The sequence below is a fragment of the Eptatretus burgeri genome, chromosome 1 (assembly GCF_056783735.1).
Source record: "Eptatretus burgeri isolate ZD-2024b chromosome 1, Ebu_testis_v1, whole genome shotgun sequence".
NCBI classification, from domain to species: domain Eukaryota; kingdom Metazoa; phylum Chordata; class Myxini; order Myxiniformes; family Myxinidae; genus Eptatretus; species Eptatretus burgeri.
This window is the reverse complement of record NC_140961.1, coordinates 13,062,663-13,082,824: the sequence shown is the minus strand read 5'-3', so window position 1 is coordinate 13,082,824 and position 20,162 is coordinate 13,062,663. Positions and strand designations below refer to the sequence as shown.

At 42.6% G+C, this 20,162-nt stretch overlaps 1 protein-coding gene and 1 long non-coding RNA gene across 2 annotated transcripts in view; one reads left to right on the top strand and one right to left on the bottom strand.

Moving 5' to 3' along the window:
* The window catches only part of RAB28 (RAB28, member RAS oncogene family), an 85,684-nt gene extending 72,998 nt beyond the window's left edge, over positions 1–12,686 (bottom strand). Inside the window, exons 1-2 of the mRNA XM_085872193.1 lie at positions 12,482–12,686; positions 12,194–12,290 (exon numbers count right to left, since the gene is read on the bottom strand). Coding sequence (XP_085728319.1) covers positions 12,194–12,290; positions 12,482–12,556 — 172 coding nt within the window. The 5' untranslated portion in view covers positions 12,557–12,686. The remainder of the gene's footprint in view (positions 1–12,193; positions 12,291–12,481) is intronic.
* A 122-nt stretch (positions 12,687–12,808) lies between these two features.
* The window catches only part of LOC147033888 (uncharacterized), a 29,707-nt gene continuing 22,353 nt past the window's right edge, over positions 12,809–20,162 (top strand). The window contains exon 1 of the long non-coding RNA XR_015055855.1: positions 12,809–12,864. This is a non-coding gene — a long non-coding RNA (uncharacterized LOC147033888). The remainder of the gene's footprint in view (positions 12,865–20,162) is intronic.

The following is a 20,162-nucleotide window of genomic DNA, read 5'->3' as shown; positions in this document are numbered from 1 at the left end:
GCTCTGACCTGTGTATTGCCTCTCACTCTGTCCATTCTTCAAAAATGGCTCCCAAGGATCGAGGATAACACTCAGAAGGGTATTCCTCTAAGCGGACCACTGATACGGGAGAAGGCGAAGCTCCTGCATGACCATCTCTCTGGCGCGGGTTGTGCAAGCACAAGTGCTGCGGGTACAAGTGGCACCTCCAGCCCTTTTACAGAGAGCAGTGGGTGATTCCACCACTTCAAGGTGCTATATAATTTGCGCAACGTCAAGCTCGAAGAGGAGCGTGCCTCCACGGACCACGACGCGGCTAAGGCATCCCCTAAAGAACTCGTGAGTCTCATCGAGGAGAAGGGGTACCTGCCAGAGCAGGTCTTTAATGCTGATGAGACCAGCTTGTTTTGGAAAAAGATGCCGAACAGAACCTTCACCTCTCAGCACGAGAGCAAAGCAGCCAGCTTGAAGGCCACAAAGGACCAGGTATCCCTTCTCCTCTGCAGAAACACTGAAGGGGACTTCATGTTAAAGGCCATGAACCCACGTGCACAGGAGAACAAAAACAAGCAGGCACTGCCTGTGTACTGGAGAGCAAACAGGAATGAGTAGGTGACGTCTGAACTTTTTATGGACTGGTTCCATAACTGTTTCGCTCCTCAGGTCAAGGTACCTGGCAGGAAAGACCCTTTCGTTCAAAGTACTCGTGCTGCTTGACAATGCTCCTGGCCACCCCACAAACCTGAAGGGCGCTCACCAAAACGTTGAAGTCATGTTCCTGCTGCCAAATACAACCTCCCTCATCCAGCCGGTCGACCATGGGGGAATATCAACTTTCAAGGCTTATTACACCCAGCGCACCCAATCTTCATCGTCGTCATCATCTTGATCTTCATCATTTTGCAAAGTTACGTGCGCTGTGTTTGTTTAATAAAATATCGAAATGGTACATGATGATGTTGTGTTTTTTTTTCATTTCGCGGTATGGTTACGAGACTTTAAAATGCATTCTTCAATAAATTGGAAACGGTAGCTGGTGTTGTCGTGTTTTTTTTTTTAAACTTGTAAGCATCAAACTGCAATCGTGCATTCGTGGTCAAAAACATTTTAAACTTTAAAAACTTTCCCCTTTGAACCAGGAACCACCAAAAACCGATAACGTTCTCCCCCTTGTCCCCATTTATCAATTCCCCGACTATGGTGGTGTCACCATTTGCAGCCTTTTTCATGAACCAGGAACCACCGCGAACTGACAACGTTATCCCCCTTGTCTCCATCGTAACAATGACAAAACACTCGCGGATTTTACCCCGACATTCACTGATTTTTCATGGGTCGGAAAATTCCTGGAACCTATCCCCCCCCCCCCATTTACCATTGAAACAATGTCCCCACATTCGTGTTTTCAACTTTCGTGGGGTTTTCCTGGAACATATCCCCCGCGAATGTCGGGGTCCTGGTGTATGCCTAGTTTTGGGGTGAATTTGGGTTATCATTAACTCGTTGGTAATTGAAGAAAGACAATTGAGGGTTAATTGGCTGTGGCTACTGGCACCCTATATCCAGACTGTACCGTCTATTAACCGCGCGACAACAACAATATGATAATGATTTTATGAGACGTTAAAAATCTCATTAAAGATCATTTTTGAGATTGATTATAGAGTTCTAAAGCCTGATAAATTTGAATCAGCATGAGAGATATCAATCTTTTGTTTGTTAGGTTATATTGATCGTTTATAAAACTTTGGTCATGTCTGTTTAAGCACTAAGACTTTAAAGAAGAGGAGGAGGCACAGAAACGAATGAGTATCATCCTCAGGAAACATCAGTTTTTAAATTGCACTGAAGCAAACCATTTGTCAAGCTAGCATACATATAGTTCAAATTGCAAGATTGAAATGTCAATTGCAAAAATAAAAACATTATACAAGCACACAACTTTGATGCTCTAAACTCCGAAAGAATACAGGAAGAACTCAAACAGCTTACTCAAAGATGAATGGATACCCACAAAGATGAAAGTTAAATAAAATCTTGTAAACTTGAGCTGATGTTTATTTCTTACCAAATTATATTGTACAATATCATAGCAGATGAGATGCAAGTTTTATTGAGGCTTGTAGCATGGTATTGTGTACACTGGTCCTAAATGAGGAGAAAGCTTAGAAATTGAACCCAGTTTTAATAAGATAAACAATCTTAATGTTATATAATGCCCAAGTGTCTGTGCTTTCAGAAAATGTATACTTTGCTATGGGTCCTATGGATATAGTTGCTTACAAAGCATGTTTTTTTTTATCCAAACACAGGCTATTTTTTCCATTTTTATAGCTCATTTTTTAGAAATGGGTTTACATGTATGATTGTATATGTTGTCCAAAATGGTTGAAAATGCATTTTTTGTTTGATATATATCATTATACATAAGAATAGAATAATTCCTCGAAACAGTACATTTCTTATGACCTTCTGCATATCTTGGCACCTTCAAATGTGTAAAATCTCAGATTTTGCAAAAATTTCCCCCAGTCATAGTGAAGCATACAAAATCTTATTCCAGAAATTTGAAATGCATCTGATAGAACATCTTAAATAGCAATTTACTTCTCCATAAAGTGATGATTTAAAATGGCAAGTTTCCACATAGATCATTACTACATACCAGTTTCTAGGTTCACTTCCATGATTGCGTCAAAAATGTTAGGAAGTACGTAACAAATTGCATTTACCAAGCTGCTACAAAATTACTGGTAGCCATAAGCTTTATTTTATAACCATAGAATAAGTTTACCATGATGGCCCTATGATATAAAAATCAAAACCAAAGGCCAGTTTGTGTTCAGTATACAGAACATCAAAGGTTGTTTGGAAGTACGTAACGTTTTTAGGAAATCTGTACTTTTAATCCGAAGATGTTAGTTTGGTTCATCACAGCATGTATTTCTATGGTTAAGTTTATGTGCATATACAGTATATTTATGACCTGAATGAACATTGATCAATTTGTTAATTTCATGACCTTGACCTCTTTGCTCAAGTACAAATATCAGGTAAACCAAATATTCTCCATATATGTGGTTTCCAATTAGTGTATAATACATATCTAAGCCATCAGACCAATTTTAGAATGATATGAGTGGTTCCTTGATACAGATTATTGATAACCAACTTTGACCCTGTCAGAGCAATAGAAAGAGGAAGAATTAAGCTCTGCTCAAATAGATCCTGAATCCCCATGATGTTGGCTAACAAATGATATGGAAAACTTAATCATAGAATGACTTTCATTTTTTGGTCCCCCATGTCCTAAATGTGTACATAATACCTTGCTACAACCCTTGATTAAAATCACTAAAGGGTAAGTCGAAAGTAATCCTAATGTAATCCCCCATAATGAGCCTCAAGCACAGGGCCTGTCAATCTCACATCGCAAAAAGGTTGATGGTCTGTTTTTATTTTGACCTCTCCTCCGGTCTTGCCCCCTCTGTTCTCTCGGCCCTTGACCTCTCCGACCCTCGCCAACTCCTCCAGGATGCACGCGCTCCTCCAGTAACTCTCTCCTGGTTAAACTCCCAAAATCCAGGCTGACTGCACACCTCCACCTCTGTTCTTCCCTCCAGGGCTTCAAAAGCAGGTATAGAACCACAGCCTCAAATGATCCCCTCTCCCGACCCATTATCATTTCTACCCCCAATAACGCTTCCGAACTCAGCACTTGGAGTTTAGTGTTTTTATTCACCATCATCACGAGTCACAGTACTGATGCACCTGTAATGGGTGTGCTCTGTCTACCTGTGGTTTTATCAAATAGCTTCAGAGAAATGCCTGACAATGAAATGGACTGCCACAGGCAGCTGCCACTGCTTCCTCCTCAATGGTAGGGATGGGGGTTCATATGAAGTACTGCATGGGAAGATCACCCCACCCCTCAAGCAGGACCTGGGCATTTGTGCTCTCAGGAACACCTTGATAGTCTTTGTTTTGTTTTCTAAAAAGTGTTCAATCGTTGATAACAATGAACAAAGTTGGTGATTTTTTTCCCACCCAACTCTGGTGTTTAACATATTTTATATTTCACCGAAACCACCAAGAAGAGGTAAGTAGTGCAGACCATGCCAATCAAATGAGTTTCAAACTTTTCTTTTTTGTTGTTTATAACATACACACATGCAGACGCCAGACAACACAGGACTTCACCCTTTTTTTTTCTTTTTAAACGTCAGACAAAAACAGTATGTGACCTTGGTGGGGGGGGGGGGTGGAGAAGTGACAACTTCACATAGCACTCTGGGTACTCTCCTTTTATTTATTTATTTTTTAGTCAGCAAGGCAATCAAGGATCTATCTTCCCCAACCCCTCATCATAAAATTCCAACACAGGGTTTGGCCGTGCTCTATCCTTTTAAATGCTAAATGTCAAGCAAGGAATCAGCCACCGAGTTTGGTCATTGTTATAAGTTATTTGTTTGTTCAACTCAGAACCTGATTTATACCTTAACATCCATGAACAACGCATTTCACAATTTCCTGTGAACTATAACGATTGGACAAAAGAACAAAAGTGGGAATCATGTCAATAATAATAAGAAGTACACCACAAGTTTCATAAAATTATTTGACAAAACAACTGTCAAACAAAAGAAAAGTGATGAAAAAAAAAACAGGTGAAGAGGTGAGAAAGGTCACTTTGCTTGCACCTTGGTCAATGACAGCAAAACCGACCCCTAATCTCGACAAGGACGCGAACTGAAAAATTTACTATCGAGCTTCATATTTAAAAATTACTCCAGAGTTAGTGCATCTGTCATTCAATATCATGAAGATTATACAGTAAGCTTTCCTTGTCATGCAACTACATACTGTAACTGTTTGTGTTGTTGCTCTCGTGACTTATCCATTTAATTTAACAGAACAAAGCTTACACAATAAACTTTAAATTAGAAGGGCACTTGGAAGAGCGCATACCTGCACCAGGCTGAACAGTTTATATTTTGTATCCCACCGATAGGCCGGAGCTGCTACCCTGGACCAAAATCTAATTGGCTTGATAGAGGAGTCTAACAAACTCATCCACCAAGTTTTGTCAAAATCTGTCCACAACTTCTTGAGATATCATGCTATATATTGTTGTGGCCGATGCCTGGTGTTGGCTTTATGGTTCAGGTGGTGGGCTTGGGATCCTAGGATCCTGAGTTCAAATCCCCCTTGGCTGTTGAATTAACACCAGGTGGGGTTAACTCTGCCTGTCATCCTTCCGAGGTCGGCGAAATGAGAACCAGCTTACTGGTATCCGATGTCGGAATGGCGACCCGTCCAGGATTGTGCCCAATAGCCAAGGAGACTGCTTCGGCAGCACCAATGCTCTGCACAGAGTGTGGTCCCAATGGATGGATGGATGGATGGTGGGCTTGGGATCCTAGGGTCCCCGAGTTCAAATCCTGCTCGGCCGTTGAATACTCGGTGTCGTTAACTCAACCTGTCATCCTTCTGAGGTTGGCAAAATGAGTACCAGCTTGCTGGGATGTTTGAGCTATTCGCATGTCCTGCATTGGAGTGGTGACCAATCCAGGATTGTGCCCAATATCCCAGGAGACTGCTTTGGCAGCAATGATGCTCTGTACTGAGTATGGTCCCCATTGGATTGGATTGTTTTCAGCCCCATTTCTCAATAGTAAAGAATCACTTAAAAAATAAAATTTCTCATATCTGGATCCAGATCTTCACCAAAATCTAATCATTTCCTCAATGTCACACACCCAACCTGCCTATCAAATTTCGTCTGAATCAGTCCACAACTTTTTTGAGATATCCTGTTCACAGACAAACAAACAAACAGACAAACAGGGGTGAAAACAACCTCCATCCACCTTTGTTGGCAGAGCTAATTATAACCAATCGCACTCCTCCGATCTTGATAAATATTTAAACCACTCAATCGTATATTTCATTATTCACATTCTTGTGCATTAAATGATGTTACTACATTAAATTCTTGTACATTAAATGATACATGATGTCTTGTACATACATACTGTTTTTCACTTGAGCAGTTAGTTCTTCTGTGAAATGTTATGTCTTCACTTCTGCTTTGGTACATTGTACTTGTTCAGTAAAAATTTTACAAAGGTAAATGGCATAACAGGATTATTCCAGATATAATGTGTGGGGTGGCCAACAGAATGATGACATTTGCAATTTGCAGAACAGATTACATTTGCAATTGAAATGTTTTAATGTATCTAACATATAAAGAACAAAGTATGATTGTGTGCGAGTTTGTTTGTTTGTTCATTTATGCAATCGGACCCTGCAGGGACCAGTGCAAACAAACAAACTTTGCATGGCCTCCTCTTTCATCCAGAGGAAGGTTGAGGGCTCTGTTTGGATAAAAAAATAAATAAATATAATTTTAAAATTCAAATCAGATAATTGGCCATTAGGCCTCGATCGGGTATTGTGCTTATACACTACCTGGGTTTTCTCCCGGAAGCGATCGAGTGATATGTATTGTGAAGATTGTATGTGGAGGATGTATATTGTGATTTGTTGTCAACAACTCAAACTGAATTACTATAGGGTTTATACGTGTGCCTGATATTAAAAAGATTGCTTTACACAGGTTCATTCTAACAGTTCAGTGTTCAGGCCTTAAACGAGTATGTTCTTACATACTGCCTGGGATTTCTCCAGGAGCCATTGAGTAATATGTTTTATGAAGATTGTATGTTGATGTTGTCGTGATTTGTGGTACTTCAAAAGTAAAATTAAAATTAATAAAAAGAAGTCGAAAGGAGGGAAAGTGGTCAAAGCACATTTTACAACACCCAACATTGGCAATTCATACAAAACCATAACGTCAACATTTCCCAATTTGTCATGCAGGAAATATTTAAACACATATTTCAATGAATTTCCCCAGGCAACGCTTCAGCTAGTTTACAATAATAAATGCCAGTGTGTCAATCAGTCAGTGTATGCGTCAGTGTGTGTCTCCTCCGTAACTCCAAAACCATAAAGCCTATCAGCCTGAAACTTTGCAAGCACACCAAGAAAACTCCAAGGAAGTGTCGGAATGACAACTGGGTGTTTGGGTTCATTAAAAGACCCCTTTTGAAGATAATTAACGGCCTTATTTAATTATCCTTTATCAAGATTCATCCTTTGTCACCTCGCTGGGGTCTTAATCTGCCAATTTTTTGGCCTGTTTAACAATGCCTTGACTTGGAACAGGCCACAATGGTTTCTTAACGATAAAGTAAAAAAAAATTCCACTTTCCTCAGTCATCTCATTGAATGCCTCATCATCATACTTACAAATCGCTGGATACATTACAATGTTTATACTCACCCGGAGACACCAGCGTTAGTGGCTTTATTTAATTTCTGCACATGCCATAACCTCTAGAATCTCTTAACCTCTGCCGAATTTCAAAATGTAAACTCCAGAATTGAACTTATCAGCAGTTCCAACTGCTAAAAAAAAAGAAAAAAAGTGTTCATTTGTCCATCTTGGACATCGTTTGACATTCCGGGTGTGACTCCGGGTGCATGGTGTTTATATGACTAATCGACTATCACAAATCGCTTGCCAAGCCAGCTGTTCATGATCACCTGTTTCAGTGGAGTGCTTGCTTGAGTGCTGAAGCCACTTGGCGAGCTTAGTTGTTTGTTTGTTTGTTTCCAAGCCATGACCAAAACGGCAAAAGTATTTGCAATGTCGCTGAATATATCGATCAACTTGAACAAAGTTCAGGCCTACTCGCCAGTGTTTAGCCCCATGTTGTCTTGTGTGTGGTCCTTCACTCATTGAATTTTATTTTCACATTTCCCTTTTTTGCACGATCTCCTTTCATGATACAACCAGTCACTTCGACATAGATAGATACATATAAAAAACAATTAAACATTTCGTTTTTAAAAGTTCATCCAAGCATTTTGTTGGAGTGTTTCTGTAGAGTGCTCTTCAAGCTTCGATCTCCACAATCTTCCATAGTGATACTGTGGCACAGTTCTCCATGGGGACATTTCCGAAGTTAGAAAGGCAAAATAAATTAGATTACAGCGAGTAAAAAATGTTTTCAGTTGTTACAAAGCAATGATTCGCTACATCAGGGCAGGATAGCCGAGAGGTACGCACGCTCACTGTAAGCTGTCGAGTCTGGGTTTGAATCCTGACCCAGGCAAAAACAGTCATCCTGGTGTTTCACAGGCAGAGCGATTCATCAATGTGTCTGCAGTCTCTCGGATGGATGTTAAACTGGATGGCATATATGTTGGAATCCTCCGTCTCCACCTCCGCCTCCCCCACACCCATCCCCCTCCCTCTCTCACCCACACCTCTCCCCCCCTTCTTGGTCTCCCTCACCGCTCCCTGCTCACCCTCATTCCCTACCCCTCTCCTGTTGAGGGGACTGTTAAGGACTGATGGTTCAATTTTTAATTCCCGAGAGTGTTGCATGTTTAAAATGATAATATTTACTTTTAAAACACCGATGGGAAGGTCACATTTGAGGCTTGGCGATGCACAGGAAGTTTAAAATGATGATATTTACTGTTGCTCATGTTTGGAGAGGAGTGGGGAGGAGGGGAGGGGGAGTGGAAGCTATGGGGGCTGTGAGAGCCGTTACAAATATTTTTTGTTTGTTTGGTCACAAGAGGCCACAAGATAAATTATACTGGATTTTTGCATCTATTCATAAAAAGAGAAGCGTGTGTGCGTGTGCGTGTGCGTGTGCGTGTGCGTGTGCGTGTGCGTGTTGTATGTGTGTGTGTGTGTGTGTGTGTGTGTGTGTGTGTGTGCGTGTGCGTGTGCGTGTGCGTGTGCGTGTGCGTGTGCGTGTTGTAACCACTATCGCCACTTGCCTGCACAAACAGAAAATGATAGGAACCCGACACTTCTCATCCCACGTATATTTCTCATATTTCCGATATTTCTGTGAGTGCAATTTTCATTCAGGAACAGAACAATTATGAACAATTTTCAAATTTCCATTCTTTCGTCTAAATGCTGAAAGTTATGTTTAAAAAAATATTTGAATCAGAGATTTCGTGCCAGTAACGGCAGGTTAAAAGTGCCCGGCAAGCAAAACTGAATCACTGTAAACACACACACACACAGCACACACACACACACACACACACACACACACACACACACACACACACACACACACACACACACACACACACACACACACACACACACACACACACACACACACACACACACACACACACACACACACACACACACACAGCACATGCGGAAAAGGCCTCATTTAGCATTCAGACGTCATTTTTAAAGTATTGTATTGGGGCCCAGCTTTGGTGAGGGTTGGTTTACCCTCTGGACAATCATCCAATAGCATCACTGTCGTAGTCTTCTGTTATGTTCATCAGCGACCTTTAGTTGCCATATATAAAAGTACAAAGAAAAGTGATTTTCTTTTTATGTGCAACTAGACAACCCGTGAACCCGTTGTGACAGCAGTTGATGAAAAAAATCATTTCAAGAAAAGAAAAATAAAGCTCCAGCGAACTATACCGCTGAGGTTGTTTGCATTGATCAAATTCTCCCGAAGAGTACTTCACTGAATCGGGAATTGATTTTTTAATAATTTTTTTCGTTGCCCCATTTGAACGAAACTTGATACTGTACACCGCAGGAGAATGGTGAGTAAGGTAGCCCGAAAAATTTTGCGCCATCGTGTACCGTTTTGGCTGTATTTCGGGAACATACATACACATATATATATATATATATAATAATATATATACATATATATATATATACACATACATATATATAAATATATATATACACGTGTATGCCCCGGTTAGAATAGGTGTACCATATCCCTGTGTGTCGTAAGAGGCGACCAGGGTTGCGTCAGGAAGGGCATCCGGCGTAAAAACCTATGCCAAATCATTATGCGGACAACAAAACGAATTTAATGGAGACTGTTGGTCCGCTGTGGCGACCCCTAACGGGAGAAGCCGAAAGAAGAAGAAGAAATACATATATATACATATATATATATATATATATATATATATATATATATATATATATATATATACATACAAGATGAGAGTTTTAGTAATATATGGATGTATCGTGCAAACAACCACTGCTTAAAAAGAAAAGAATATCCTCTTCATGCACTGGAGTATAATATGCACCCAAAATATATTTTAAAACAATAATAATGGAAATGGTGATAAAATATTTTTGTTCAGATATTTGGGATTACCCGTTTCGTGTTCTCATCTGAGTACACGTCTCATAAAGCTGCGATCCCAAGTCTAAATCCCACACATATCATTTGCCCATCGTCTCATGTCCGAGTAATTGATATAAAAGTAAAACAAATGCCTCCTAAATGTCATTCAAACCATACAATGCATGTACAAGATGTTAAAACAGTGGAAAATATTTTGTCCAAGTACTGCTAAACGGAAGGTTTTTGAAAGTGCCAAAAAGGCGATTAGTGTTCTGCAGTGTTCAAGTATATAATTCATTTGAAATACAATAGAGATTTAAGTTTACCGCTGTTGGTGCAGCGTCTTATACACCACCTTATTTAAGAAGTTACATTTGTTCTTCCTGCTTGTTGTTTGTGCCCTTTATGACGTCTTTAAAGACAGTGAGTTTCCTGTTTGGAATGATTTTCAATTTTGTTTGACCGTGAGAGACAGACAGACGTATTAAAAAAAAAAAATCATCTCGCTCCTCTCTGCACATACACGATCGGGACTAACTGAGAGCCAAAGTTCTGTTAAACTACAGGTTTGATTTCCTATTAATCTTACGATAATTCACCGTCTGTCTGTCTGTCCGTCTGTCTGTTCCCAGGTACGGCAAAAATGGCTGAACCGATCGCAACTATTTATTAACCTCCGCCATCGAAGATCGGAGGTTACTGTTTTCACCCCTTTCTGTTTGTTTGTTTGTTTGTGAACAGTATTACGGAAAAACTCCTTGACGGATTTCGATGAAACTTGGTGGGGGGATTCGGTATGGTCCAAGGATGATGCCATTAGATTTTGGACTTGGTCCAAAATCCAATATGGCCGCTATGGCGGCCATTTTGAAAAAATATTTGAATTTTTTTTTTGCATTTCTACATGTTTTAAGTGATTTCCAACCCCCCCCCCCCCCAAAAAAAAAATTAGAGAAAAAAAATATTTTTGCAACTCTTTTTTCAACAAAATTTCGATTTTTTTTTTCCATTTCTACATGTTATAAGTGACTTCCAACAAAAAACATTCCAAAATTATAATTGCGGCTGATTTTGGAATTTCAGTTGGATATACCCACGTAAAATCAATTTCTGTGTCAAGGAATCGAGTTATGACGAATGAATTGAGAATGTAGAAGGGAAAGTTGCAAACTATAACTCTGTGAGCACTGTTGACGTCAAATTGAATGAATAGGATATCAGGTTCACTCGAGTGACCTAGCAGTATTGGCGGCGGAGGTTTTGCACTCTACAGAGTGCTCCCCCTCTAGTTGGGTATGTAATCCTGGAGTAAAATAGATTGGAGTAAAATAGGCATAAATATAACAACATGACCCACTTGACGGATCCCGTAGGGAGCGGGTGCTTCTCATGTTCAAAATATAACATTCAATTGAAAATCACAAACTGACCGGTGTGGACAGACAGGCAGACAAAGTGAACCGATCGTTTAACCCCGCGTTTCGCTTTGCGTGAGTGGGTAAAAATAAAAAATGGAACTCTAGTTTTATTGTAAACAACGCTCTTAATTTGATCATTGATGGACAATTGATACACTCAAGGGATTTCTGCTCCCTGGATGAAAGTCCATTTGGACGATCAGACAGACACAACTTCAGTGTGATGATGATTATGATGATCATGATGATCCACATGAAGACAACTTCAGTATGATGATGATTATGATGATGATGATGATCCACATGAAGACAACTTCAGTATGATGATGATTATGATGATAATGATGATGATAACGATGATGACGATGATGATCCACATGAAGACAACTTCAGTATGATGATCCACATGAAGACAACTTCAGTATGATGATGATGATGATGATAACGATGATGACGATGATGATCCACATGAAGACAACTTCAGGATTATGATGATGATTATTATTACATAAGAGTCATCAGGTATCTCGGAAGAAATAAATCGAATACAGAACCATAAAGAACCGTTACCTGAGAGCGTTATCCGCTTCAGGAAGAAGTCCAGTCCGACGGTCTGTTTGTACTGCTTTCCGAAAGCGTCGTGTACCAGCCGCGTGGCCATGGCCGTCTGCACCAAACGGAGCAAGTTAAACTCGAAACGTTTCAAATTCACATTCAACGTCAATCTGCGGTTATAAACGCGCGACGTGTTTGCGGCCTAACCGAGGCCTACTAACCCCCCCGTCCTCGACTAGACATCCGAGGGACGTCCCCACGCACGATCCCCCATGCCGAGTAGTACCACACGGCGGAGCTTACCTTTCCTGAGGCTCCGTCTCCCAATATTACAATTTTGAGCAGTTTGTCTCGCGTTTCATCTTCGGAGTCAGACATGACGGTTTGTTCTCTTCGTCTCGTGATTGTTAGAATGAGTGAGTAACGCGTCACGCATGTGAGGATAATCGCTCGATTCAGGGGACGCCGAAACTTCGCTCTCTTGGCAACGGAGGACGAAAGTAAATAATAATAATAATAAAAAAATAATAATAATGATATACAGTACAATATTCTCCCTTATAAAAACACAATACATATCGTATTATAACGATCGTCACAAATCGAAACAACCTTGCTGGATTTTAATAACGAAGCGAACGGATGAATCATCGCCACAAGTCGGACTGTGACGGACGCGGGTACAGGTACAGCATTCCTGATTTCCGATCCATTGTGTAATTTGGAATTGGAAAAGGAAACGTTCAGGACGTTTTATATATCATCCAATGTTGCATGAAGTGTGAGAGTCATTGTGTGGACCTCTCTCGATATGTTCGCGGGGATATTCAACAAAGCTCAATTTGTAAACGCAATGAATGCGTTTTGATTTTACACCATGATGCATGTTAAATTAATCATAATCTCTCTCTCTCTCACACACACACACACACACACACACACACACACACACACACACACACACACACACACACACACACACACACACACACACACACACACACACACACACACACACACACCTGGTGTTGGCTTAATGGTTCGGGTGGTGGCTTGGGATCCAAGGATCCCGAGTTCAAATCCCCCTTGGCTGTTGAATTAATACCAGGTGGGGTTGCCTCTGCCTGTCATCCTTCCAAGGTAGGCAAAATGAGTGCCAGTTTGCTGGTATCCTGTGTCGGAGTGGCGACCCGTCCAGGATCGTGTCCAATAGCCAAGGAGACTGCTTAGGCAACACCAACGCTCTGCACAGAGTATGGTCTTAATGGATGGATGGATATATATATATATATATATATATATATATATATATATATATATATATATATATATATATATATATATATATATATATATATATATATATATATATATATATATATATATATATATATATATATATATATATATATTGTTGCGAATTCGCGCCTGCCGGCGTGCGATCGGCCACTCGACTCGAATGGCGGCCGCCTCGCCCTCCGGAACGGACAATACAGTCGTGACCCTCTCGGAACAACGCCGGGAGCTAGTCACGGGTGGGGGTTTAACCTCACCACGATCGTGCCAATTGTCCAACCGCGCAGGATCGGGTTGCTCGCCAAATTCGATCTACCTAAGTACCTGCGCGAGTGGTCGACCGGGTGATCGTAACACGCCACAGGCCGACTCCGGACACGAACTGCTTAAGCGATACGTTCCGTACTACAGTGATAACCGAGCAGTGTTATCGTCGGCCTCAACGGTTCCGATTAATTATCCGGGTTCCCGAAACCCGCTACGAGCCTCTTACGTGAAGCAGGATGGAGAGTCAATAAAAGGAAAGGAGACGAAGCGAAGCGGGAACAATTACACAAGCACGTTTAATTGCACATGCAGACCAGCACGGAAGGCACATATTTACAGTCACAATAGTCATGTACAATAAAGCAAAAGCAAGTCAAGAATTGACACGTACACACAATCACAGGCAAAAGAGATGTCCCGACTAAACCCGACACACGGCAACACTTAACCAGTTTTACTTCAAGGACAGGCGCCACCCACAGTCATTTACACGAACCCAAAGGAAAAGAGAAAGTTGCGACTTCCCTGCACGCGTCGTCCCGCGTCGCGTCCTTGACCTCGAATCCGAGCCTCCCCCGATGTGGTCTGCGACTCGCACCTCGCGCCGGCACGTGTAGCCGCTCCGCGCCACGAACGGGGCTTCTGGCACCTGGCAGAAGGCTTGCCCTCTCCTGCTGTAGACGGCGACAGGGCCCAGGACAAGGATGCGCCGACCCAACTCCCTCCAGCTGGACTCGTAGGAGAACTCTCTGAAGAACTGGTAGACGAACGAACCACCAACAGCAACAACCACACGCAGACGAGCGAAGAGGAAGAGGAGGAGGAAGCGAGTGGAGGAAGAGAGAGCGCCCCGCCCGTGTTCGTCCTTTATAGCATGGGGCTCCGCCCTTCGCTCCGCCCCGTTTTCGGCTCCACCCTCCTTCGAGAGGGTTCTCGAAAAGGGGCGTTCCCTCACCCCGACCGACTCACGCTGTTCATTCACCAATCACCGGTGAGCTGCCCTTCACCCTTCCCCCACACCAAGCGCTGGGAAGAATGGCGGGAAAAGCCCACCAGCATCGTTGGCAGTTTTTGTTTGTTTGAAATAAAAGATAGAGAAAGAAAAACGACCAACTGAAGGATCGCAGCCCGAATGGATCACATAAATTCCCTCTTTACAACGGGTTTGGGCTCACTACACATGTACCTACAGAGATATTTCACCTGAGGGCCCTTTATGGTGTAATGCGAATTTCCACAGCCATAACATATATATATAGTTGTCATTCTGCAAAACCGCATGCCTCTAAGGCAATGGCACCCAACATACAGTGATCCCCCAGCAGTTATTTCCTTAGACATGAGGGGAAGGTCTGACTGCACGAAGACTAACGGGTTAACGGGATGAAGTACGTTGTGTGGGTCCAATAGCGAGGTCTAATAATTCATTATATCTCAATACTCTTTTCAATCCTGGTTTCCATTTCAACCCTTTCCTTTTATCCATGATACAAATCGAAGCAGGTACCGCACCCAGGCAGCCACCCTATGAGAGACTCACCACCAACACTGTACAGGACGCACATGGCACTCCCTTTTATTCGAATCTGCATGCCAATTTATAACGGCATCTCACCTTGCTCAACCTTCATTCACCAAATGCTCACCACCTTCATCACCAACATCTCCCGCAGAAGGGAAAGGTCATCCCACACCTCCGCATTGATACAGTTCGCCACCAAGCAGGGGCGTGCTGCACGGCCCAGGCCACTCGGGCCGCGTGGCACGGAGACTGGCCAAGCACGCTAACAGCACCAACTGCAGCTCGCAGGGGGTGCCCTGAACGGGCATGCAGGACCAACGCGACCCTCGTCCAGTCGCTAGAACACGGCCCGGACCGTTTCACACCAGATTTGAGAATGAGACCACTTCCGGCCCCAGGAACCTGGTAGGGCAGGGCCGGAACCTAATGAGGTCATGCGATTCAGGTGACGGCGAGTCGCTTCGGGTCGTCACCACACCCCTTTGTCCGGGGCTTATAAAAGGCGGACCACGAAGCCGTCCACCCTCTCTCTCCCTGCACTTCCTCGCCTGCCTGTCTCACACTCATCTCCGTCTGTTTGCCACGTCCACTTCTCTGCTCCACCATCTCTTCGCTGCATCTGCACTCGGGATTGGTGTGCGACAGACGTTCTTCTGGACCAGTGCGGAGCACACATTTCCACGAGCCCCGGAAAAGTGATTAAGCAAGAGATAACGCGATTACTCAAGCAGAGCATCCCTCAAAGGGTACTGTGTTGCATTGGTCGGCCGACCGAGCCAGGTGTTGTGAGGCCGTTGGTTCTCATCTGCTCTCCTTCCTTCTGGCTATCTAATCTTCATTGTGTGTGTGTGTGTGTGTGTGTGTGTGTGTGTGTGTGTGTGTGTGTGTGTGTGTGTGTGTGTGTGTGTGTGATGACACCTGTCGTAGAATAAGTTAAGATTGTAGAAGATATAACGGGATGAGTCTGCTCTGTGTCTGCTTTTGTAAATCGCTTGCCTTTTGTCACACCCCACAAATTCCTTGCTAATCCCTGCTGTATGTCATAACAAACCCCATTCACTGTGCCACATACCTTTCCTCACCTGATTGTAAATAAATGCTTTATATATAAATGTTCCCAGCTCGTTTTCATCTTTTCCTTCATTGATCCAGCATGGTCCGTATCCAAGCCTCGCCAGGACGTTATCCTACAACGATCTGTTTTATCGCCGGTACGTCCTTGGCAGTTACGCTTGGCTGCATCTGTTCCGGTAAGGTGATCCGGTTTTAAGAAGGCGTACTGAGGGCGTATCACCTCATAATTAGATCACATGACCATTTTAGGTAACCGGTTCCATTAGATGGACGACCCTAAGTCACGTGGTTGAGTTATTGGCGTCACGGTCGATTTGCGACCCGCTGCGTCACGGAGTTATCCGTGTGTGACGGCTTGCGATTCCGGAGAGTCTGATGTGAACCGAGGTAGTTCTACCCCCCACCCCATCAGGTTCGCAACAATACATATATATATATACATACATATATATATATATATATATATATATATATATATATATATATATATATATATATATATATATATATATATATAGATAGATATATTGTTACGGTTCTAGGAACCATGTGCATACAACAGACAGTTGTCCCGAGTTAGTTATGCCATTAGTGTATGTGTAGACAGAACCCCTCCTCGTGTTTCATGGGAAATTGAAGGGGTGTGTGCGATGGGCTTTTAGTTAGGATTATAAATAATTTTTCCCCTTTTCTTTTATTCCCCCGCCTTTTGGAACCACAGCGTGACGAGTGCCTAACCAAAGACTGGTTTTCTGAGCCAGAATCCCAAGGATGATTATTTTAGCTGCACCACCATCTACCTTCCCAAGCCCAGACGTGCAGGTGTGGGCGGGCCTTACCGGGGTCTGGCCGAAACCCTCGCCCAGAAGGGCGGACCCATTGAAGCCCCGTCCAATCAAGGCGGACAGTGACATCAGCTTCACCAAGGCCCCTCCCCACTGAGGGTGATCTATAAAGTACGACACCATCCTCAGTCTTGAGTTCTTTGGGGATCGCTCGTTCTGCGCCGGGAGGTCGGAGAATTCGTTAGCGAGTGCTTGGAGGTTGGAGTTGGTTGGAAACAAAGGGGTTCCCGCTGCTTGGCTCTGCTCACGTCTCACCCCGACTACTGGTCCCGGCCCACTCGAGCTCCTCCACGGACCCGAAGTCCACACGGGCGGCTGTGGACCTGACTGCACAACTGTTGGCGGGTGCCGCACCACGGAGCATTCCTTTCCCCGAGACTCAGGTACTCAAAAAAACTGTGACCTCAGCTCACCTCCCCCCCCCCCCCCCCCGGCTACAAAAGTCCTTTGCCTTCAACTGGGTTTATTTTGTCCGAGCGTGTGTGGTGCCTTCCATTAAGTAGAACTGTATAAGTTATTCGAAGCTTGTAAATCTTGCCTGTATTATTCTCGCAAGAAGTCTGCTTTGTGCCTGCTTTATAAGTTGCTGTAAAATTGTCGCACTACATCTTTCTCTCATCTTCCCCTGCATAACATCCCAATAAACCTGTCACTTGTACCACATAACTTTCCTCGCTTTATTATAAATAAATAATGATTAGAAATGTTCCCTGTTCATTTTCGTCTTTTCCTTCATTGGTCCAGCATGGTTCGGATCTGAGTTTAGCTGGGTTTTTATACCCGATATTCCGTTCATTCTAGCCGGTACGACCTTGGCAGATCCACTCGCTGCATCCGAACCGGAAAGGTAGTTGGCAGTTGGTAGTCGGTGGAGTGGTCCGGTTCGGGCAAGGTGTACTGAGGGCGTGGTTCCCCGGTAGACGACATCATGTAGTTAATTAGGTAAATTGGTTCTAGACAAAAAGACCCTTCACTACCCGGTTGAGATATTGGCGTCCACGGTCGGTTCAGCGACCCGCCGTCATGGAATTATCTGAGAGGGACGGCCTACAATTCCGGAGAGTCTTGTGGGAGACGACATAACCTCCCCCACCTAGTTGTCGTTTTCGCCAACGGACCTCCGGCCCGCAAATATATATATATATATATATATATATATATATATATATATATATATATATATATATATATATATATATATATATATATATATATATATATATATATATATATATATATATATATCATGAATTCCATCTAAACGTCAACCAAACACCAAAAATTAAAAATAGCTCAGATTCTCTCTTATTTTCGTTTTTGAAATATATTACATCAGATGTATGTTAAAATTCCTCTTTTTGGCCAATCCAAGCAAGCGAATTTTATTTCTGCGGGCCTGTGTAACATGACACATAGCAACGAGCATGAAGATTTCGCCACGTGCGAATTTCGACTATTTTCCCACGTCAAATATGGAGACTTGTTGCCATTATTCCGAGAGGTAAGTAAACATATTACATGTCAATATGATCAGGAAAAGTAGCTGCACACGTTTATGTTTGAGATGGCTGTTTAATTCATATGATAGTTGAGACCAAGCTTGTGCAACTTTGGGATACATTTGAACTGTCGCTTTTGTGCGATTTTGTGATTCCGTCACGATTTCTGTTGTTATTTCTTTCTAGCTTCGTGATATTCAAGGCAGGCTAATCAAATACTAAATAACCAATAGTACATTTGCATGCTTTATCGCTGGAAATTCAGACTTTTGTCATTTTAGCCCCAGTCATAGCTGGTGAGCGTGACGGAATCACGAAAATGTGACGGAATCACAAACTCTGCACTGCTTTGGGATATATATATATATATATATATATATATATATATATATATATATATATATATATATATATATATATATATATATGACAAACAATACACAGCGGAAACTTTCTAGCAATAGAAACAATGTAATGTGGTAGTACGGATAGGATGCTGGGGGAGTTGAGCTGAGCATTGAGATGTGTCACACATATATTAACCCCTTATTGCGCCGCTGGCACAAATATCACTGCACATCAATTGTGGACGTTGGACCTTTCAGCCTGATCACGCCACCTGACCATGTAACCCCCACCTTACCTCCCGAGTTGCAGAATGCCACACCAGGTTAGTGACTCCGTTACATTGTGCAAGTCACACTGCCATCTGTTGGTAAAGCATGTTACTTAATTTTGTACCTTCCTGGCTGTCGGCACACCCAATTAGAAAATCTACTCTTATACCTATCGACTTGTTCATTTAAAACCTCTTACTATAGAGTAGAAACGACGGTGTACTATTTCAGATCCGGGTTCTTCGAACAACGAAGTGGCTCCCAACGCTGGCCCCTCCCGTGCCATCGACGAAGAATAAGAATCTGAAGAAGGCGAGAAAGAAGAAGTAGTGTGTGACCAGACCACGGGGAAGAGCTGAAATCAATAGGGACGACCAGAGCAATGTATGTGGTCTGTGTGACGGAAACTACTGGGACGACGCCAACCAGGATTCAGAGTCCTGGATCCAATGTCCGCTTTGTTCCACATGGTTCCATGATACATGTGCGGGGGTTTACGGAAGAGCGGGGGATAATTTCATCTGTGACGAATGCGCAGAATAATTATGTACTAGTAGTTGCGATAAGACAATCAGATGTTTGAATGTCCCTTCATCACCATAAGAAGTAGGCCTGCCTTTAGGATACTGCCATTTAGTTACTTGTTAACTCAGATTACCGGTTGCTTCGTTTTCATTCATTGTTCCACGAACTAACAATTTAATTTGACAATGTTACCTTGTCCCCATTTGTGATGTTTAATAAAATCTATTGAACATTCTCACTTTTGATCAGTCTTTGATCAATTATAAAATAATTAACCCCAAGAAATTGCAGTCGTGATCCCGTCACGTCAACTCTGTGATTCCGTCACAAGTTTAAATT